We start from the raw sequence: 20717 nt of genomic DNA, 5'->3' as shown, positions 1-20717 counted from the left end.
GCCTCCATCAGCGTCCACCAGCCTCGCCAGCCAATCCCAGGGCATTACTTACTACGCAGCAACAAGACAAGTCCTCCAGGAGCCCACCGCCCCCCCCCCCCCCCCCGCCAACGGGCCGCAGCTCCGGAGCGCCCAGCTGGACCCCACTACGAGCCCCCTCGGTTATCGGAAGGGTTCTGGCAAAGGAGGCCTACGTGGAATGAGGAGGCAGGCTACGGCTGGGAAACTGAGGCAGGGCCGCCCCGGGGCGGGGGGCGGAAGGGAAGACGGGAGCGGGGAGAGACCCGATCTAGCCGCAGCTCATAGACTCGGCGCTCTCCCCTCCCCCGCCCCATCTCCGCAAGACCCCGGGTCGCCAGGCCCGGCTGGGAGCGCGGTGGAGCGGGCGGGGGAGGGGATGTGACGGTGGCCCTCGAGGGGCTTCACCCCACGGCCCCCAGCGGGGGCGCCTGGAGTCCCGGCGCGCCCCAGCCTGCGCCCCCGAAGGTCTCCCAGCAGCTGGGGAGGGAGATCCCTCCACTCCCTCACCCTCCGTCCCGGGGCGGGACCAGGGGGCGGGGCGGGCGGGTGACCGGCCGTGACGCGGGCCCCGCCCGCTCATATAGAGGCGCCCCGGGGGTGCAGGGACCTTGCGTCGCCGCCGCCGCCGCCGCAGCGTCCACCTCCCGTCCCGCTGCCGCAGCTCCCAGCATCAGCGCCGCCGCCGCCGCGTCCGCCACCAGCACCACCGCCATGCGGGAAATCGTGCACCTGCAGGCCGGCCAGTGCGGCAACCAGATCGGGGCCAAGGTGCGCGGGGGTCGGGGCCCGGGAGGCGGCCGACAGGAGCGGAGCAGGTCCGCGAGCTCCGCAGAGCTTCCCCACCGGGGGCCTTTCGGAGGGATGAGGTCCCCAGGAGGCCGGCACCCGGGGGACGGGCCGGGGAGGGGGGAAGGGGGCAGAGCCAGCCTGGGAACAAAGAGGCCTATGGGGGTGGGGCCCAGCCTTCTGTCCGCTGGCCACAGCTGGCTTCACAGCTGGCCCACTGTCCTCTCCACGCGCACAAAGAGACCCTGCCCCTCCCCGCACGCTGCAGCCCAGGCAAGCTGACACCGGCAGGCAAGGGAGGCTGAGGGGGTGACTCGGCGCCACCCCCGCCCCCACCCCTCCCTTCTTGCTGCCTCATGCGGGCCTCCCCACCCTGCCTCTAGATCCCCCATTCACCTTGCTGGGGGACAGGTGGCAGCTAGGAAGGCGGTTGGAGGTCATGGGCCTAGAGAGGTAGGGACAGGCCTGGCCACCTGCCTCCCCTCCTTCTGCCCTGACCACCACCATCTCTCTAGTTCTGGGAGGTGATCAGTGATGAACACGGCATCGACCCCACTGGCACATATCATGGAGACAGTGATCTGCAGCTGGAGAGAATCAACGTGTACTACAATGAGGCCACAGGTAGGGCTCGGGGCACCTGCTGGAGTGGGGGTAGGGAGGCTGGGAGGGGCCAGGATGCTGGTTCCTGGCATTCCCGTACCCCCAACTGCCCTCCATCTGCTTCCCTGCAGGAGGAAATTATGTTCCCAGAGCCGTGCTGGTGGACCTGGAGCCGGGCACCATGGATTCTGTCCGCTCTGGCCCCTTCGGCCAGATCTTTCGCCCCGACAACTTTGTTTTTGGTGAGTTCCAGGCTCAGGAAGCCCCTTGTTCCTTTGACTTCCAAATGCTTGGTAGAAATTCTCCATTTAGCATGGGAGACTCTGGTGATCACAGGGCCCCACAGCCCCATGAGGGAACCGAACAAGGCAGTCAGGGTTGTGATGGAGGACACATAGGGCACTGTGAGAGCCCAGGACGGGCATCTGATATGGAGGAGGATGGAGGGAAGGCTTCCCGGAGGAGGTGGCATTCTAATTTAACAGTGTGGACTGGAGCCAGACTGGGTGAAAAATGCCAGTTCTGCCATTTCATGCATTCAACAAATAACTTCTTGAGCACCTACCGCACACCGGGCCCTGCTGTTACCCCAGAAAAACAAAGCAGACAAGACTCTCTACCCTATCGGAGCCGACATCCCAGTGGAGAGAGATGCATGACAGAGAAGATAGATCGGTACAACTCAGCCACTGTTTGAGAGTCGGCTGGGTGACTGCAGACGGGCTCCTTAATCTCTCTGTGCCTCAGTCTCCACATCTTTAAAGCAGGGATTATAAGAAAAAGACCTACTCATCACGATCGTAAGGCTTAAAGCCGTTAATATGCAGAAAGCTCTTAGAACGATACTAGCAGAAAGGAAAAAGTACTTAAGCATGTGTACTTTTCATTACCAAGATCACCGTTAACACCTGCAGCCTAAAATATGAGTAGGACCCAGACTGACCAAGAGGCATTGAAGGGAAGAAAGGTGTGCAAGACCGAGGGAACAGCATATGTGAAGACAGCAGGCTCATTTGTGGCACCCAGATTCACGGGGCGCGCATGCTCTGTGAACAGCCTTCAGTGACACCTTTCCTGGTGCCTCCTGGGTCAGGCTAGCTGCACACACCACCTGGCCTCAGACCCCAGGCTCTGCCCTCTCCCCCAGCACCCCAGGGAACCTGTCTTCCATAGAGCAAAGTGGTTTGTAGAATCTGAAGTCTATGCATTGACAGGACAAGCTGTGTGACCTTGGACAGGTGACTTCCCCTCTCTGATCTGTGTGATGATTCAGCAAAATAATGATGTTCCTGTGTGGGTATGGAATGCAATACGTCCCCAGGATACGGCTGTGGAAGGACTAAATAATGTTGGTCAAAGGATGTGAGGGAGTCCAGGACAGCTATGGGTGGCTCCATTGGAACCAAAAGATTTGAAGGGTTCTGGGAGGCAGGGTTGGGAAAGCAGTGGTAAAAGTGTGGAGTCAGGAGACTGCCTGGCAATCCTGTTTCTCTCTGAGGAGGTGACACAGCATGAAGACCTGAAGGAAGAGTCAGCTATGTGAGTACCTGGGGGTAAGGACATCCCAGGCAGAATGAACAGCAGATGCAAAGGTCCTGGGGCAGCACCAGGCCTGGTGTGCTGGAGGAACTGCAAGGAGGCCCCTGTGGCTAGAGCAGAGTGAGCGACGGGGAGAGAGGGAGGAGATTTATGCAGGCAGGTGACAGGGCGGAGGTGGGTTATTCAGGGCCCTGTGGGCTGCAGGGAAGACTTGGGCTTGTACCCTGAGGGAAGTAAGTGGGAGCCCTGGAGGGTTGTGGGTGTGGGACATGACTCAAGTGCTCACAGACGCCCTCTGGCTGCTGGCAGGAGAACAGACTCTTCTGTAGAGCGTGGAGAGGAGAGTGGGAACCAGTCCAGGACAGGGTTGATGAGGTCAGACCAGGGTGGAGTCAAAGAAGGGGATGAGAAGAAATGTTACCTTTTCACAAAAATACCAGCCCACACTCTAATACTAATCCTTGTCCTCCTGGAAGTCACATTTCCCTGTGAGCTGACAGACAATAAACATGAGTAATAAGACAACATAAGTTTGTCAGTGCCTCAGGAAAAGGAAAAAAGGAAGAATAATAAGAAATGAGAGGAAAGCCTCAGTGAGCGTGGCAAAGCCCTGAAGGAGGTGGGAGAGCCACGCGGGTATCTGCGGGAAGGCCATTTCTGGCAGAGGGAACACATGTGCAAAGGCCCTGGGGCAGGGCTGGGCCTGGTGTGTTGGAAGAGCAAGGAGGACCCTGTGACTGGAGAAGAGTGAGCCAGAAAAGAGGAGAGGAGGTGAGAGCAGGGAGAGGAAGTCACGCAGGGCCCTGGGGGAGGAGGGGGCGGGGCTTGGGCTTTTACTCAAAGATGGAGCTGCTTTTTTTTCCATTTTTTTAAATTTATTTATTTTTGAGAGACAGAGAGAGGCAGCGTGAGCAGGAGAAGGTCAGAGAGAGAGGGAGACACAGAATCTGAAACAGGCTCCAGGCTCTGAGCTGCCAGCACAGAGCCCCACGCCGGGCTTGAACCCACGAACCCTGAGATCATGACCTGAGCCGAGGTCGGACGCCACCCAGGCGCCCCTGGAGCTGCTTTTTTGAGCTAAAGCAGGAGGGCTCTGGGCCAAAGTGGGGCATGAACAGATTTGGGCTTCCCCAGGATCCGCAAGGGTGGGAGCAGACAGAACGATCCACAGTAACACTGACAAAACAATCTCATGGCCCATCCGGGACTCCTAGGGAGGCCCGGGTTGGGGGGCGAGGGGGCGCCCTCTCGTAACGCCTGCGTGCCCCAACCCCCTTCCCGCTGCAGGCCAGTCGGGAGCCGGCAACAACTGGGCCAAGGGCCACTACACGGAGGGCGCCGAGCTGGTGGACGCCGTGCTGGACGTGGTCCGGAAGGAGGCCGAGAGCTGCGACTGCCTGCAGGGCTTCCAGCTGACCCACTCGCTGGGCGGCGGCACGGGCTCGGGCATGGGCACGCTGCTCATCAGCAAGATCCGCGAGGAGTTCCCGGACCGCATCATGAACACCTTCAGCGTGGTGCCCTCGCCCAAGGTGTCGGACACGGTGGTGGAGCCCTACAACGCCACCCTGTCGGTGCACCAGCTGGTGGAGAACACGGACGAGACGTACTGCATCGACAACGAGGCGCTGTACGACATCTGCTTCCGCACGCTCAAGCTGACCACGCCCACCTACGGCGACCTCAACCACCTGGTGTCGGCCACCATGAGCGGCGTCACCACCTGCCTGCGCTTCCCGGGCCAGCTGAACGCCGACCTGCGCAAGCTGGCCGTGAACATGGTGCCCTTCCCGCGCCTGCACTTCTTCATGCCCGGCTTCGCGCCGCTCACCAGCCGGGGCAGCCAGCAGTACCGCGCGCTCACGGTGCCCGAGCTCACGCAGCAGATGTTCGACGCCAAGAACATGATGGCCGCGTGCGACCCGCGCCACGGCCGCTACCTGACGGTGGCCGCCGTCTTCCGCGGCCGCATGTCCATGAAGGAGGTGGACGAGCAGATGCTGAGCGTGCAGAGCAAGAACAGCAGCTACTTCGTCGAGTGGATCCCCAACAACGTGAAGACGGCCGTGTGCGACATCCCGCCGCGCGGCCTCAAGATGGCCGCCACCTTCATCGGCAACAGCACGGCCATCCAGGAGCTGTTCAAGCGCATCTCGGAGCAGTTCACGGCCATGTTCCGGCGCAAGGCCTTCTTGCACTGGTACACGGGCGAGGGCATGGACGAGATGGAGTTCACCGAGGCCGAGAGCAACATGAACGACCTGGTGTCCGAGTACCAGCAGTACCAGGACGCCACGGCCGAAGAGGGCGAGTTCGAGGAGGAGGCGGAGGAGGAGGTGGCCTAGGCGCCGCCCCCACCTCCGCAACCCGGAACCTCGTGCTTCCCGGCTGACCTTTGACCCGCGGGCCCCAGGTGCATCCGACGCCCGCCCCCCAGCTCGTCTAACGCAGACGCACGCACCCCCCTCGTGAGCCCCACCCTTGAACTCCGGGAGCCTTCCTTGACCCCGACCTCTCCTTCACCTTAGACCTCCCCCACGAACCCCACTGGGCCCCCAATTTCCTCTCGATCCCTCCTGCCAAGCCTCCCCTCACCTGTCCCCTCGGACTCCCTCATCTCTAGCTGCCAGCCCCCACCCCTCGCCCTCCCCTCAGCTCTTGCCAACCTTGGTTTTCCGGGAGGGGGGGTGGGCTGCTGCTGCAGGAGAAAGAAGCCCTGGAGCATGTGAGCAAAGGCGCTGCGCCCTCAAGCCTCCCCGGCCTCCTCCCTTCTGCTTCCCCGGCAATAAATAAACTGGTGACCTGCCAGGTGTCCACGCGGTGCATTTTATCATCTCCCCTCGGAGGGTCAGCAAGGGAGCCGTATGGGATGGACCTGGGTGCTGAAGGGACATCTGACCTGGGGATTGTGGCAGAGATCTCACAAGGGGCAGAGCAGGCTACATCACTAACTCCGTGGTGTTGAGTAAGACACTTGCAGTCTCTGAGCCTCCATTTGTTCAAATGGGGTGGGTGGATGGAGGGCATCAGTATCCCTCCATAGTGAGCTTGGGCATCCTCAAAGCATGGCGGCGGGCTCCCCATGAGCCAGGAGAGCAAGGCAGAACCCATTGATTTTTCTGACCCCACTGCAGAAGTCACATATGTCCTCTGAACTCCTGATTGATGGGGTCATGACGGCCTACCGAGGTTCAAGGGAGTAGAATGTAGACTCCACCTCTTGAGGGTAGAGAAGAAACATTCCAGAAGGGCGTGTGGATGGGAGATATCTCTGTCACCATCTTTGGAATTTGCAATTTGCCACACACAGTCTTTTGCCCAACGTCCCATGGCCATCAAGCAGTGAGCTTGGGGTTTTAGACATGTTAAGTCTAGAACTCTGATTCCCTTTTATCAGCCAGAGCTCAGGACAAGGACCACCATAGGCATATTAAGCAGAAAGGGATTTAATACAAGGATTTAGGGGCTGCCGGCATTGTTAGAGGGACTGAGAGAGTGGATCATAGGCCAGTATTTCTCAAATGTTAGTGTGCCGAAGAATCACCAGGATGGGGTGCCCGGCTGGCTCAGTCAGTAGAGCATATGACCCTTGGGCTCAGGCTTGTCAGTTCGAGCCCCAAGTTGGGTATAAAGCTTACAGTTAAAAAAATAATGAAGGCAGCTCAGTTCAGGGTCCAATTCTTGATTTCAGTTTCAGTCATAATCTCATGGGTCATGAGTTCAAGCCCCACTCCAGGTTCCCACTTCAGCACAGAGCCTGCTTGGGATACTCTCTCTCCCTCTCTCTTTGCCCCTTCCCTGCTTTCACACTCACACTCACTTTCAGAACAAATAAATAAATTTTTAAAAATAATAAAAGTAAAAAAAAAAAAAAGAAAAGAATCACCAGGAAAACTTGGCCAGAGCACAGCTTCCTGGGTCCCACCCTAGAGTTCCTGGTTTAGTAGGTTTGGGGGAGTAGGGCCCGAGACTTTGCATTATTTAAGATTTTGTTTTTAAATAATCTCTGCACCCAACATGAGGCTCAAACCCACAACCAAGAGTTGCACCCTGCACCAATTGAGCCAGCCAGGTGACTCAGATCTTGCATGTTTTAAAAACATTTTTTTTAGTTTGTTTTACTTATTTCGAGAAAGAGAGAGATCACAGGAGGGGCAGAGAGAATGGGAGAGAGAATCCCAAGCAGGCTTCGCACTGTCCGCTCAGAGCCCGCTGTGGGGTTTGAACTCATGAACCGTGAGATCATGACCAGAACTGAAATCAAGAGTGCCTAACCAACTAAGCCACCCAGGCGCCCCAACCCCCTCCCCCCGACCCCAACCTTGCATTTTCAAGAAGCAGGTGATGGTAATGATTCTACTGCCTGTGAGACCATACTCTGAGTAGCCCTGGACACGATGGAGCTGAGCCACCAGGGAACTGCTTCCTCTGCCGGGTGGGAACGTCAGGGCCACCAGAATGACTGAATCCAAGCACACCTCCCAACACGCACAAAGCTGGAAATAGGTACAAACACACAGAGTTCTGCTTTCACTTCTGTCTTGCAAATCTCTTGTGAGCATTTCTGGTTGGTAGAACCATCTGCTTCCATAACCTGAGCTGCAAAGAAGCCTCAGAGATGTTTTGGTTTATTGTTGTTTTAATTTTCCAGCTTCTGCAATACTGAGGGAGGCAAACCAGGAGGAGAGAAGGAAGGGCAAGAGAGGCTGGGAGCCTATCAGCTATGTCCACCACGCTCTATGCTAGGCCACCTGTGCCGGCCGGACTGGGGGTCCAGCCCCCTAACTAGCCGGGTCCCACGGCAGCCTTGAGGAAGCAGTGTAGGGAAGACGGCCTGGATACCAGCCCCCCGCAGCCCGCATCTCAGCAAGCACAGCACAGAGTGGGGGGCAGAAAGATGATGGACTGACTAGGCAGTGACCTTGACTGTTCTCATCCTCTCAAACCTAACGTGGCCACAAGAGAACTCCCTATTCTACTCCCAAAACACCCCCTTCTCTGATCAACGGCATCATCCAGTTGCTTGAATCCCAAATCTGAATCAGGCTTGATTCCTTGCTTCCTACGCCCAACACGCTCTTCTCTTTTGCTGAGTCGGGCTGTGTCTGTCTCCAAAAGGCATCCCAAATTTGACCCCTCCTCTCCACTTGGCTATACCCTGACTAAGCCACCATTATTGCGCATCCTGACAACCCCCTCAGTTGCCCCCCTGAGCCCCCTGCTGCCACTCTTGTCCCCTTAAAGTGGGTCCTCCTCCCACAGCAGCCAGAGAGGAGCCTTTACATGCAAATAAGAGCCTGTCCCTCCCCTGTTCAGAACCTTCCCACAACTCTCCTCACACTCAGACTGAAACTCAGACTCTCACCCTGGTCTCCACCTCCTGCTGACTACATCTCTGTCACCCTCCCCCTCACCCATTAAGTTGAAACTGCAGTGACCTTCTTTTTGTGGTCAATCAAATCCAGCTCGATTCGACCTCAGGGCCTTTGTGCCTGCTACTCTGCTACTTGGTCTCTAGGCTTCAGTTCAAATGTCACTTCTCAGGCAGCCTCCCCCGGCAAATCTAAAATTAGCACCCAGTCCCTCTCCATCAGCTGTCTCGTTTAATTTTACTCCTAATGCCTATTGTTAACTCAAATTTTTTGGTCTGTTTATACACTTGTTTCTTTTGTCCTCTTCCCTCCCTACTGAATGTAAGCTTCGTGAGGCCAGGAATCTTGTCTACCTTGGTCATCACATGCCTAGAAGAGCCTGATGCAACATAGACCCTCAGGAATTCTTTGTTGAATACATGAGCAACTCCACTGTAGGTGTTCTGATTTCCTCATTTTAATTAATTTTTTTTTTTAAATTTTAATGTTTATTTTTGAGAGAGAGAGCATGAGCAAGGGAGGGGCAGAAAGAGAGGGAGACACAGAATCCAAAGCAGGCTTCAGGCTCTGAGCTGTCAGCACAGACCCCGAGGTGGGGCTTGAATCCACGAACCGTGAGATCACGACCTGAGCCGAAGTCAGATGCCTAACCGATTGAGTCACCAGGCGCCCTGTGATTTCCTCATTTTAGCGTGGGAAAATGAAGGCACAGAGAATAGAGAAGGTGGATCTCAGACTGCCCCCAGTGAGGCCCATCTCACCTACCCATGCCCTTGGGTGGACCCCTCCCACTGAGTGTGGGCTGGACTTGTTGATGGCTTCTTGACATATCATCTTTGATATGTCGAAGATGATGGGATGTCACTTCCAAGATTTGGTTACAAAAGACTGACTTCCACCTTGATGAGCTCTGTGGTCTTCTCAGCCTGCTGTGGCGAAGGAAGCAGCATGTTGGGAAGGTCCATGTGGCAAAGAACCGAGGGCAGCCTCCAGCCAGCAGCCAGCGAGGACCTGAGACCCTCAGCCCCACAATCCACGGTGAACTGAGTCCTGCCAACGGCCCCAAAGTGAGCTTCCACACCGACCGTTTGCCGGCCGGTCCTTCAGATGAGACCACAGCCCAGGGGACCCCTTGCGACGGCTGTGAGATCCTGCAGTAGAGGATCCAGCTGAGCTGCGCCCAGAGTCCTGGCCCCCACAGAAACCGTCAGACGACAAATGTGTGTTCTTTTGTGCCATTAGCTTTAGGGTGATTTGTTACACAGCAATAGATAACTAATACAGAGAGGTCAAATGACTTGCCTAAGACTCAGGTCTCTCTGACTCCAAAACCATTGTCTTAAACACTCAGCTGACCTTCCTCCCACAAGAGCAGACAGAACGTATCAAAGGCATGATTCAGACCCCATGAGAAACATTTTATGCGAATTCTCTCCTTAAGCCTTCGCAGAATCATGAGACAGACACCAGACCCACTATGTTACAGATGCAGAAACCGAGCTGCAGAGAGAGAATTGCACTTTGAGATCACACATCAGGGACATTAACTCCTCCTTTAGCCCCACCTCCATTGGGGGGGGTGCCATTGGGTATGTGTTCCGAACCGAGTGGATTTCAGAAGTGAAGAGGGATTCCGGAAGCCTTTGCAGCCTCCAGGCCTTAGTCCACGAGGGCTTCTATGAGAGAATGCCGTAAACGGGGTGGTTTATAAACAGTACACATTTACTTCCGGCAGTTCTCAAGACTGGAAGTTCAACATCAAGGCGCCGGCAGATTCCGCGTCCAGTTGAGGACCCCCTCCCTGGCTCATGGAGACTTCACTGTGTCCTCACGTGGTAGAAGGGACAAGGGGGCTTCCTGGGTCTCATAAGGTCACTTACCCCACTCATGAGGGTCCTATCCCCATGGCCGAATCATCTCCCATTGATCCCACCTCCTAACACCATCACCTTGGCGGGGCTAGGATTTGATATGTAACTTTGGGAGGACACCACCATTCAGTCTCTAGCAATGTGTAAGAGTGTGCAAGAGAGAGAGGGAAGACCAAGTACTCTGCACCACCCATCCCCAGCCTCCCTGGAGAGCAAAGGGACACAAATCTCTCTGCTTAGCCTCATCTCCATCTGTGCCTTGGCTGGAGACTTTAGAGGGGGGGGGGTGTCCGTGTGTTCACATGCTCGGGCACCTGCTCACCACCCACTCCTTGGCATGGAAATACCTTGCACCTATGGTCATAAGAGACAGGCACAGAGTAAGGATTCCCACCCCCTCTAGTACCTACATCTTTGCACAGGCTGATGGACTAGACACAAAATCCACAGACACACCCACCTTCACCTCCAGATACCCCAAGACATGCCAGGCACGTGGATTCTTACAAATGCACAGCTATGTCCATGCAGACCTCCCCAATATCTTTCAGGGGGCCAAGAAGTCTGGCAGACTCCCCCATATTTTGCCTCCCTGGGTCTGTCCGTGGGGTTTGAGGTGTATGCGTGTGACCATGAGTACCTATGCTTCCTTGTGTTTGAACATGACATCCGCCCAGCTGCATTCTCTCTCTCTCTCTCTCTCTCTCTCTCTCTCTCTCTGAGTCCACAGTTCCTTTGAGTGTGTCTGGATGTGTGTGTGTGTGTGTGTGTGTGTGTGTGTGTGTGACTCCAGACTGCATCTGGCTACGACTCTGCCTTGCGGCTGGGTCCTGACCCCATCTGTCCCTCTGCTACTGCTCCACCCGTGTCTGCGCTCCGTGCGGCTCTGTCTCGTGTCCGGGTCTATCTCTCTGTTGCCCTGTCTGTATCGACAGCTGGGATCTGTGGTCTCAGTCTGGAACCGTCTGCTGGCTGTCCCTGTGTGTTACCTCTGCCTCTGTCACCTGGCTCAGCAGTCACTGCTCTGTACGCGTGCTGTCCCTCTGTACCCATCAGTGTGCCCACTGTCTGCTGCCTGGGACTGTCCTGGCCTGTTTGTCTGTGTCAGTCACTTCCTGGCTCTGTGCGCAGTGTGCTGCCCGTACCTATGTTCTGTCTCTCCACCCCCCGGGCTCCCCTAGGTCCGCTCTCCAGCCTGGCTCCCTCTGGTGGTCCTGTTGGGAATGGCAGGTGCAGAAAGACCAAAGGAAAGAAGAGTTGAGCGAAGAGGAAGCATTTCAGGCAAATTGTGAATCCGTGACTGCCAGAGAGAGAAGGGCTCTCTGGATATGATGTCTGGGATCAGGGGTGCCCTGGCCTGGCGGGGCCGCGCTGGGGGTCTGGCCTCCAAGCCCACTGCCCATGCCCACCCATCCCTGGGAGGGTTAAGAGACAGGATGCCTGGGTCTCTCGCAGTGGGTGGGGGCAGGGGCCTCCCTCCTGGGACGTCACCCGTCACCCGTTAAACTTCCTCTCCCGGCCACACAGGAAGCTGAGCCGGCTCAGGGCCCAGCCTTGCGTAAGCACAGGCCCCCAGGACCCCTGGGGCAAGGGCCCCGGCGGCCCTGCAGGGACCATGGGATCCAGAGCGGAGTAAGAGCTATACCCTCCCCCACTCTCTGGACCAGATTCTCAGAGCAGGCCTGGGCTGGGGCCTCGGGGAGCTGGGCTGGGGCAGGCCCGGGAGGGGTTGTGAGCCACAGGGGCAGGTGGCTGGGACTGGGGCCTGTCTCTCAGCCGGCCTGTAATGTGAACTTGACTCTCGGGCACACTTGGGCCATCTCAGCCCCTCTTCCCTCTCTTTCTTTCTCCTTCCGGCTCTGGGTAACTAAGTTTGCAACTCTGAGCAGGCATCTCTGCGTGTATCAGAGTGACGAGGAACATGGCTTCCAGGGGTCATTGGGGAGGTGGGGGGTGGGGGTGAGGGGAGACTGTGTGGGTCCGTGTGCCTGGCTGCACATCAGCACAGGAGCGAAGTGCTGAGGGCCCCCGTGTCGGGGACTGTGTGTGTCTACAGTCGGTCCCCATCCCTGTCCTGTCTCCCTTCTGGTCTCCCTGTCCTTCTCTCTGAACCCAAGACCCAGCATCCTCTGCAGGCTCGGGGAGGGGACAAGGAAGGACAGTAGAGAGTCCAGAGCTCACAGGGGGACCAGGGCATGCTGCCCTCCTCCCTCGGGGATGAATGTGCAGTCAGCCTCTGGGGCACCCCGAGTCTCAGCCAGAAACTCACAGGCGGGGTTTCTTGCTCTCCGGACCACAGGTGCTCACACATTTACCCAGCGACACTCACAGCCAGGCAAGAAGTTATGGGTGGTATTCAGCCTCACGCTGGCTTGGTCACACACACTCGTGCTGGACAGTCTCATAGACGGGACGCCAACACTGGGCAGTCTTACCCTTCCACGCAAACACAGGGTAGAATCACAAACACACACAGCCCCGCGTGCTCACACAAGTCATGCACACACACACAGTCACACTCTCTGCCCCACACTTCTCGGTCATGCACACAATGCTATTGTTCGCACAGCACCACACAGCCTGCCCGTGGCCACAAACAGGGATCACACACGTACAGAGTTGCAGACACAGCCACAGACACAGAAGGAAGCCCGTGGACCCACTAAAGCCCATTCCTGTCCCACAGAGGGGGTTCGCCAGCCGTGTTTGATTGGTTCTTCGAAGCAGCCCGCCCCACCTCCCTGCAAGAGGGTGAGTTGGGGGCACCGGGTGGGGGCGGGGACATGGAGGACGGGTCTGGGGCCCCGACTTAGAAGCCCGCTCTCCCGCAGATCCCCCCATCCTGCGGCAGTTCCCCCCAGACTTCAGGGACCAGGTATGCAGTCTGGCTCTCGGCTCCCCTGGGCCCAGGGCCAGTCCCCCCCGGGGGGTGGGGTGGGGAGAGTCTCTTGGCCAGGGGTGGGGCCCAACCTGAGTGGTCAGGCAGCGTGTCCTTCTCCCCATCCCCAGGAAGCTATGCAGATGGTGCCTAAATTCTGCTTCCCTTTTGACGTGGAAAGGTATGGAAGGAAGCAGACACGCAAGAACCCAAGGACTCACACCTCTCAGGGACCCCCAGGATTCAAACACCCAGGGACTGAGGGACTCAGAGACCCTGACAACTAAGGATCTATACACCCAGGGCCCCAGACTGGTGGACACAGTAGTAGGAATGTTGCTAGTGTTGGGGTGGGGGGCGTGGATCAGGAAGCTAGGACCCTTGGGTCTCTGAGAGCCCTCCACCTCCAGGGAGCCCTCCAGCCCAGCTGTACAACATTTCACTTTCGCCCTCACCGACCTGAGCGGCACCCGCAGATTTGGTTTCTGCCACCTACGGGCTGGTGCCCACAGCTGCCTGTGCATCCTCAGGTGTGAGAGTCGCGGCACCGGGGGTGGAGGTGGGGGCGGGAAGGGCCTCGGCCTGGGGGTCCTTCATGGAACGCCCGCCCCCTCTCCACAGCCATCTGCCTTGGTTTGAGGTGTTCTACAAACTGTTGAACACAGTGGGCGACCTCCTGGCCCAGGACCAGGTGAGAGCAGCCCCCCTCTTGCTCTCGTGAGAGTCCCAGCCCCTACCCCTCCAAGCTCCCCACCAGGTTCAGAATCCCCAGGCCTGACCTAAGCCCCTCAGCTATTCCCAGACCCCCTAACCGCAGTCAATCCGCAACCTGAGTTCTGGCTCAGACACGCCACCCCTACCCAGGTCTCTGAGGTCGAGGAACTTCTTCGAAATCTGCTGCAGCAGCCCCTGCCTGGGCCCCAGGCCTCAGTGGAGCTGGTGAGTAGCTCCCAACGCCTGGGCCTCCGACCTTAGGTGGATGGGGAGGCTTGTACCCCAGGCCCGAGGACCACACACCAACACCTCTCTCCCAGGGCAGCGGAGTGACAGTCTCCAGTGCACAAAGCATCCCGCCCCCCGCCCCTGGGAACAGCGGGCCGGTGAGCAGAACTGGGGACCCTGTTGTCTTGGGCACCCAGGCAAAGCCAACCTCTGACTGATCGGTGCCCCCCCACTCCCCCCACCCCGCCTCCAGCTCTCTTGCTTCGTAGCCCCTGACTCTGGCCGCCTGCCATCCATTCCTGAGAACGTGAGTGGACACCTAGGAGGGAGTTCTGGGGGCGGGGAGAGGTCCCGAAGCCCGGAGGGGGCTGTCAGGTCTTGTGGTCCCTCGTGCCCAGCGCTTCTCTCTGATCCTCAGAGGAACCTAACGGAGCTGGTGGTGGCGGTGACAGACGAGAACATCGTGGGGCTGTTCGCCGCGCTCCTGGCGGAGAGGAGGGTCCTACTCACCGCCAGCAAGCTGAGCACCGTGAGGCGGGGCCAGCCGGGCCGGGGGTGGGGCTTCGCCCCTGGGGCGGCGACCACAGGGCGGATTCCTAGCCCTAATTCCACTGGGCGAGACCTGAGGCCAAGGCCTGGCTCTGCCCCTTTGAGCCACAGGGTGGCGTTGAATCGTGGTTCTGACCTTACGGGGAGAATCGGGGTGGGCTCAGCTATAGCGCCCTCTCTTGGGGGGGGCTCTTAGTCCAGACCCCACCCACTATGGGCCCCGAAGCCGGCTGGCTCCGCCCCTCCGGAGCTTGCAATCTGGAGAGGAGGACACGGGTGGGGGAGGGGGGAGGTGAAAAATGCTGGCTCCTCCCCTAGAGGCGGCCTAAGGAGGCTGATTTCTAGCCCCGCCTTTGTGGGCGGGGTTCGTGGGCTGTTCTACCCTTGTGGAAAGAGGTCCTGGAGGGGTGCCTATTAGCCCCGCCCCCTAAAGGGAGCGCCTGAGACCTGCCGCGTCTGGGCTCCACCTGCTCCAAGCCCTGTAATTTGCCGAATTCTTGGTCGTCACAGGATTCCTAAAGGGATTTGACTTTACACCTCTCACCCAGTAGTGGGTAGGCAAGAGGCGGGGAGGGGGAGGCAGGGACAGGAGACTGGGGACGTGGGAAATGGAGCCGGGAGACCACCGTTCCGAAGAGGTTCCTTGAACCTGGGGGTCCAGGCCCTGACCCCACGCCCCTTCCCCATCCTCAGCTGACGTCGTGCGTCCACGCGTCCTGCGCCCTCCTGTACCCCATGCACTGGGAGCACGTGCTGATCCCCACGCTGCCGCCGCATCTGCTGGACTACTGCTGGTGAGGGGCGGGGACCGGGCTTGGGGCAGAGGCCTGGGGTCCTGGGGACGCGGGGGCGGCGCCTGGATGACCCTGTCCCCTCGGTCTCTGTCATCTGCAGTGCGCCCATGCCCTACCTCATCGGAGTGCACTCCAGTCTCGCCGAGGTGAGTGAGAGCGGATCTTGCTGCATCCCCAAATAACTGCCCCCCCGCCCCCCCCCCCCGTCCCGAGATCCCCGGGCTCTGAGCGGCCGTCCCCACCCTCACTCCCCAATGCAGAGAGTTCGGGAGAAAGCCCTGGAGGAAGTCGTGATGATGAACGTGGACTCCAATACCTTGGAGACGCCTTTTGACGACGTGCAAGCGTTGCCCCCAGACGTGGTCAGTGTTTCCCCTTCTATGCTCCCCCGTGTGGTGGAGGCGGAAGCCCCTCACCCTCCGGCTCACAGCTGTCCCCTTGTCCTCCAGGTGTCCCTGCTGAGGCTGCGGCTAAGGAAGGTTGCCCTGGCGCCCGGGGAAGGGGTGTCCCGTCTCTTCCTCAAAGCCCAAGCCCTGCTCTTCGGGGGGTACCGCGATGCACTAGTCTGCAGCCCGGTGAGCTGGCAGGGAGGACCAGGAAGAGGCCTCATGGGTCCCTGAAGGATTAATAATAATAATAATAATGTTTATTATTATTATTATTATTATTATTATATCTAACTTTTATGGAGCGTTTAATCTGTGCTTCCGTTTGCTCGTCTGTAAAATGGGATCCCACTAGTCCCCGCACAAAAGGGTCATGTGAGTCAGTGAACGCACATATGCAAAATGTTTGCATAGTGCCTAGCACATCGTGAGCCCTCACTAAATGCTGGGTTTGACTGTTACTATTATATCACTTAATGCTCACAACGGTATGGTGAAATAGATACCATTATGGGCCCATTTTACCCACGAGGAAACCAAGGCTTGGAGAAGCCTCTCATCAGGTGAGTGTTGAAACCAGGACTTCAGGATCTGCTGACTCGCAAACGTCCCCACCCCCTGTTTTCACAACTATTCTAAAAACTTGAGGGGAAGGGGTCTATCACGTGAGCATCTGACATTTCCTGCTGGCTCCGTCTTTACAACACATCCCAAATCTGCCCGTTCCTCCCCTCCTCTCTCTCCACCCTGCTCTGGCTGCCATTACTGCTCGCCTGGATTAGGGCTTTCTTTCTTTTGTAAATTATTTTTTAACAGTTATTTATTTGTTTTTGAGAGAGAGAGAGAGAGAGAGAGAGAGAGAGAGAGAGAGAGAGACCGTGAACAGGGGAGGGTCAGAGAGAGGGGGAGACACAGAATCTGAAGCAGGCTCCAGGCTCTGAGCTAGCGGTCAGCACAGAGCCCGACGCGGGGCTCAAACCCACGAACCGTGAGATCATGACCTGAGCCGAAGTCGGGCGCTCAACCCACTGAGCCACCCAGGCGCCCCGGATTAGGGCTTTCATCTCCCTTGAGTCCTCTCTCACGGGGCTCCCACCCTCTCCCCCTGCAGTCTGTCCGCCCCCTTGGTGGCCAGAAGTCACCTGTGAGCACCTGAGTCAAGTCCCGCCCTCCTTCTCCTCAAAGGCTCCCACCTCCCTGTGGCCCACGAGACCCTGTGCGAGGTCAGACACCCAACAGGCGTTCAACCTTGCTACATAGATATATGAGCCAATAAGGGAGACAGCTGGGGTCCAGGAGAGCCACGGGAAGGTCTGGTCACGGGTCTTTTTCTAGGGCCAGCCTGTGACCTTCAATGAAGAAGCCTTCTTGGCCCAGAAACCCGGGGCGCCCCTGCAGGCCTTTCATCGGCGGGCTGTGCACCTGCAGCTGTTCAAACAGGTGCGCCAGAAACCGGAGGGCGGGGCAGGGGGCGGGGCTAGGCAGGGGTTGGGGCGGACAATCCCGGGTCCCTGGGAACGAGCCGGAGCCGGAGAGGCGGATGCCTGGGTTCCACCGGCGAGACCAGAGTCGGTCCGGGGGGTGGGGGGGTCCCACCCTTTAGGATCCCCGGGTGGGAAAGGCGTGACTGAACTGTGTCACTAAAGATAGGAGCCCCTGACTCCTGGGCTCCTGAGAGATGAGATCTACTCCCAGGTTCCTGGGGAGATTGGGGTGGGATTAAACTCCTGGGTCCCTGAGGATGGAGCATCCGAGGTCGGGGGTGGGTGTACGTGCCGGACTCTGAAGGAGGCGTGTCCTGAGGGCGCAATCCACTTGCCGGGGAGGAGGTGGGCGGGGACTACTGGCTTCTGCGGGTGTGGAGGAGAAGTGGGGGCGGATTTCTGGGCTCTGGAAAGGTGGGCGGGATTCCAAGGTCCATCAGTGTAGGGATGGGTTTTCAGGTCCCTGAAGGTGGGGTCGACTTAGGGGGAGGCGTGTCAGGAGTGTCAGAGTCCGACTTCCGGATCCCTAGGGAGGGGCGGGGTCTAGGCCCTGACCGGTCCTGACTTGGTCTTCGGCTGGGAAAGGGTTCCTCTCGGCTTCCTGAGACGCCTCCAGGGTCCTGCCTGGGTCCTGGGGGCGAGTCCCTGGAGGGGCCAGGGATGGCTTCTACACATGCAGGGCCAGCAGAATCCTGAGTCCTCGAACTCTAAGTGTTGGAGGCAGCCCTTTCTGACCCTCCTCCCACCCCCAGTTCATCGAAGGCCGACTGGAGAAGCTGAACACAGGAGAGGGCTTCTCTGATCTCTTTGAGCAGGAGATTACTTCCAACGGGGCCTCCGCAGGTGAGCCCTGCGTCTAGCCCGGAGTCCCCGCCCCACCAGCACCCCTGCCTGAGACCGCCAACCCTGACCACCCCTCTCCTCACTGCAGGCGCTCTTCGCTCCTACCAGCTCTGGGCAGACAACCTAAAGGTATAACACTGCACTCTTACTTAGTGTTTATTATTGGATTAACCCCATAACAGTCCCCAGGGAGGATCATCATTATGCTCATTTATAGACGGAAGAAATCGAGACTTGGCTAGGGAGAAGGGCTTGTCCAGCCTCACACAGCTGGGGTGAGGAGGGGGAGGCTGGGGTAACCCCAGAGGCCCAAGTCTCTCTCCCTTGTCATTCTGTCTCCCCAGAAAGGTGGCGGTGCTTTCCTGCATTCGGTCAAAGCCAAGACCCAACCAGCCGTCAAAAACATGTACCGCTCGGTGAGGCTACACAAGACAGGCCACCTGCCGGGGTTATGAAGGGGACAAGACACACATCGACCCCTGGTGGGGACAGAACATGTTAACTTCCCACTTAAAGTGCAAACATTTCTACCAGAACCAAGCCAGCAGTTAAACAAGTCCTCCGGCTTTTATTTTCCATTTATCCACTCATTTTTGCCAGGATCATTTCTTCCCCATTTAAAATTGACAACGAAGATTCATTGGCGAAGAACGTCTTCTGTCCTCAGCCACTACAGTCCACAGCCGCTGCCCTTGTGTTTCTTTTTCTCCCGAGCCCAGAAGTTTCCTGTGGCCAAATTCTGCCACTCCAAATCGTCCCTTGGGTCTTATTCGTTGCTTGGCTTTTGAATACCGACACCATTTACAGTGTTGTTTCTGCCACTCCCCGTTTCATTCAGTGCTTATGTCCTCTAGGAATTCTTTTCTATGAGGCAAGGGGTGAGTTTGTATTGACTTCTTAGGTGGTGTGTGGAGAGGTACGGCTGTATCTGTGTGGCACAAAGGTGAAGATAGCAAGACAGTGATCCCGGGGTGGGGAGCCGAGCCCTCAAATGCCCAGGGTCAAAGCACTGTGGGGTCGAATTCTCGTTTTGACTCCTCCGTAGGCCAAGAGCGGCTTGAAGGGTGTGCAGAGCCTTCTGATGTACAAGGTAAGGCCAGTGGCCAATGGCTGGGGCAGTGGAGATGGGCTCATCCACCTGGCTCACCCACCCTCTTCCTAGGATGGGGACTCTGGCCTGAAAAGGGGGGGCTCCCTGAGAACCCTGTCCCTCACCAGCCGCTCAGACTGCCTGCAACAGCGCCTGCCTATCACCCAGCACTTTGGAAAGGCAAGTGTCTCCCCTGCACCCTGTGACGCTCACACCTGGCTTTACAATCTAGTCCTTCTCCCATTCTGTCTGCATCCAGACATCTTGCTCACGTGCTCACCTGCCCCGATGTTCGGGGCCCACTTAACACGCACCCTCCTCCAGAAACCTGTTGTTCCTGAGGCCCTACCTTCCAAATCTGTCCTTCGCAGAACCGGCCCCTTCGCCCCAGCAGGAGACGGCGACTGGAAGAGAGACCTTCTGAGTCCCTGGGGGAAGGGTAAGGCTCAAAGGCTGGGGAGGGGGCAGGGGGCCACGTCCCTAAACTCAAGAACCCTCCAGCGCAGTCCAATTAGGACTGGGGGGTCTTGGGCAGACATCTGGGGCTGCCCCTCCTCACCCAGGACACCTGCTCTGAGCCCTGAGGATGCCCCAGACCCGTGGGCAGAGGAGGCTCTGGACAGCAGCTTCCTGGGGTCTGGAGAAGAACTGGATTTGCTGAGCGAGATTCTGGACAGTCTGAGCATGGGAGCCAGCAGGACGGGCAGCCTGCGGCCCAGCCAGAGCTTGGACTGCTGTCACAGAGAGGACACAGACAGCTGCTTCAGCTTGGTGAGAGCCCCTCCCCCATCCAACCCCCTCCCCCAGAAGTCCGCCAGATTTGCCAGCCATCTCCGGCATCTAAAGGTCAGCAACTTGCCCATCTCCCCATACCCCCCCCCCACCCAGCCTGACATAGCAGGAAGACCAAGATGGCAACCAGAAAATGAGAAAGCACCAGAGCCTCAGCCCCTGTCCCTGCCTGCTGACCTTCCATCTCTGCAAACCCTCCAGCCTTCGGATGCCACAACCTCCTCAAAGGACCCTATGTCCCAGCCAGCCCTGGAGGCCAGCCACGAAATCATTCTTCCATCGCTGTCCCCACCAGCTTCTGCACAGCCCAGCAGCCGGGGGGACCCTGCGTCCCATCATCTAATCCTACATCTCTCCCCTCCTCACAAGGCAGCTGAAGAACCCAGAGCCCAGGAGAGCCCCTGCTCCCAGCTCTCCATGGCACCCACCCAGTCCAGCCCTCCAGAAAGCCCCCAACTTCTGGTCCCCACCAAACCCAACTTGGATATTACCTGGACATCCCAACCCCTTGAGCCCCTTGATTCTTCCTCAGATCCTGGTTCCCCAGAGAACCCCAGATCCGAGCCACCGGAGGTCTTGCCAGCAAAGCATGCTCGCTCCCAGCTCCCCGAGGGGCCAGGAGCCCCTGCTGCACCTGACAATGACTGGCAGGAGTCCCAGGCTAGGAGCCGGCCCAGAGTCGCTGAGCTTAAAAAGTGTTTTGAAGGTTAAGGATCAGGGTCCCAGAGGAGACCCCGGGCCTTCAATAAAGCCACAAGAGTCCGAAA

At 58.0% G+C, this 20717-nt stretch overlaps 2 protein-coding genes across 5 annotated transcripts; both read left to right on the top strand.

Annotated features, from left to right (window-relative positions):
- Positions 1-620: 620 nt before the first annotated feature.
- On the top strand, positions 621-5757 carry TUBB4A (tubulin beta 4A class IVa). Its single transcript, XM_029916654.1, has 4 exons — positions 621-789; positions 1323-1431; positions 1542-1652; positions 4237-5757. The coding sequence occupies exons 1-4, from the start codon at positions 733-735 to the stop codon at positions 5292-5294; spliced, it is 1335 nt and encodes a 444-aa protein (XP_029772514.1). The 5' UTR covers positions 621-732; the 3' UTR covers positions 5295-5757.
- Positions 5758-11719: 5962 nt separating this feature from the next.
- Positions 11720-20717, top strand: DENND1C (DENN domain containing 1C). Of its 4 annotated transcripts, XM_029915922.1 has the most exons (23): positions 11720-11824; positions 12879-12943; positions 13024-13067; positions 13202-13251; positions 13481-13600; positions 13692-13761; positions 13935-14009; positions 14105-14170; positions 14266-14319; positions 14431-14541; positions 15255-15355; positions 15456-15501; positions 15616-15717; positions 15805-15930; positions 17077-17181; positions 17978-18068; positions 18157-18197; positions 18413-18484; positions 19114-19158; positions 19231-19338; positions 19530-19597; positions 19722-19929; positions 20047-20717. In XM_029915922.1, the coding sequence occupies exons 1-23, from the start codon at positions 11808-11810 to the stop codon at positions 20659-20661; spliced, it is 2400 nt and encodes a 799-aa protein (XP_029771782.1). In that variant the 5' UTR covers positions 11720-11807; the 3' UTR covers positions 20662-20717. The 4 variants fall into 4 exon arrangements, with proteins under 4 accessions (XP_029771782.1, XP_029771783.1, XP_029771784.1 ...); XM_029915923.1 differs by lacking the exon at positions 13202-13251 and having other exon boundaries at positions 13481-13602; XM_029915924.1 differs by lacking the exon at positions 13481-13600.

Source organism: Suricata suricatta, chromosome 12 (assembly GCF_006229205.1).
Source record: "Suricata suricatta isolate VVHF042 chromosome 12, meerkat_22Aug2017_6uvM2_HiC, whole genome shotgun sequence".
Classification (NCBI taxonomy): Eukaryota; Metazoa; Chordata; class Mammalia; order Carnivora; family Herpestidae; genus Suricata; species Suricata suricatta.
The sequence above is the reverse complement of the archived record's forward strand: the minus strand, read 5'-3'. Positions and strand labels throughout refer to the sequence as shown.

Excerpts from the sequence above, each read along its gene's own strand:
- DENND1C (XM_029915922.1), top strand. Across the intron at positions 17,182-17,977 it reads ACCTGCAGCTGTTCAAACAG|TTCATCGAAGGCCGACTGGA; the intron begins GTGCGCCAGAAA and ends TCCCACCCCCAG. Across the intron at positions 18,485-19,113 it reads TCAAAAACATGTACCGCTCG|GCCAAGAGCGGCTTGAAGGG; the intron begins GTGAGGCTACAC and ends ACTCCTCCGTAG.
- TUBB4A (XM_029916654.1), top strand. The coding sequence starts at position 733 with ATGCGGGAAATCGTGCACCTGCAGGCCGGCCAGTGCGGCAACCAGATC. Across the intron at positions 1,432-1,541 it reads GTACTACAATGAGGCCACAG|GAGGAAATTATGTTCCCAGA; the intron begins GTAGGGCTCGGG and ends GCTTCCCTGCAG. Across the intron at positions 1,653-4,236 it reads CCCCGACAACTTTGTTTTTG|GCCAGTCGGGAGCCGGCAAC; the intron begins GTGAGTTCCAGG and ends TTCCCGCTGCAG.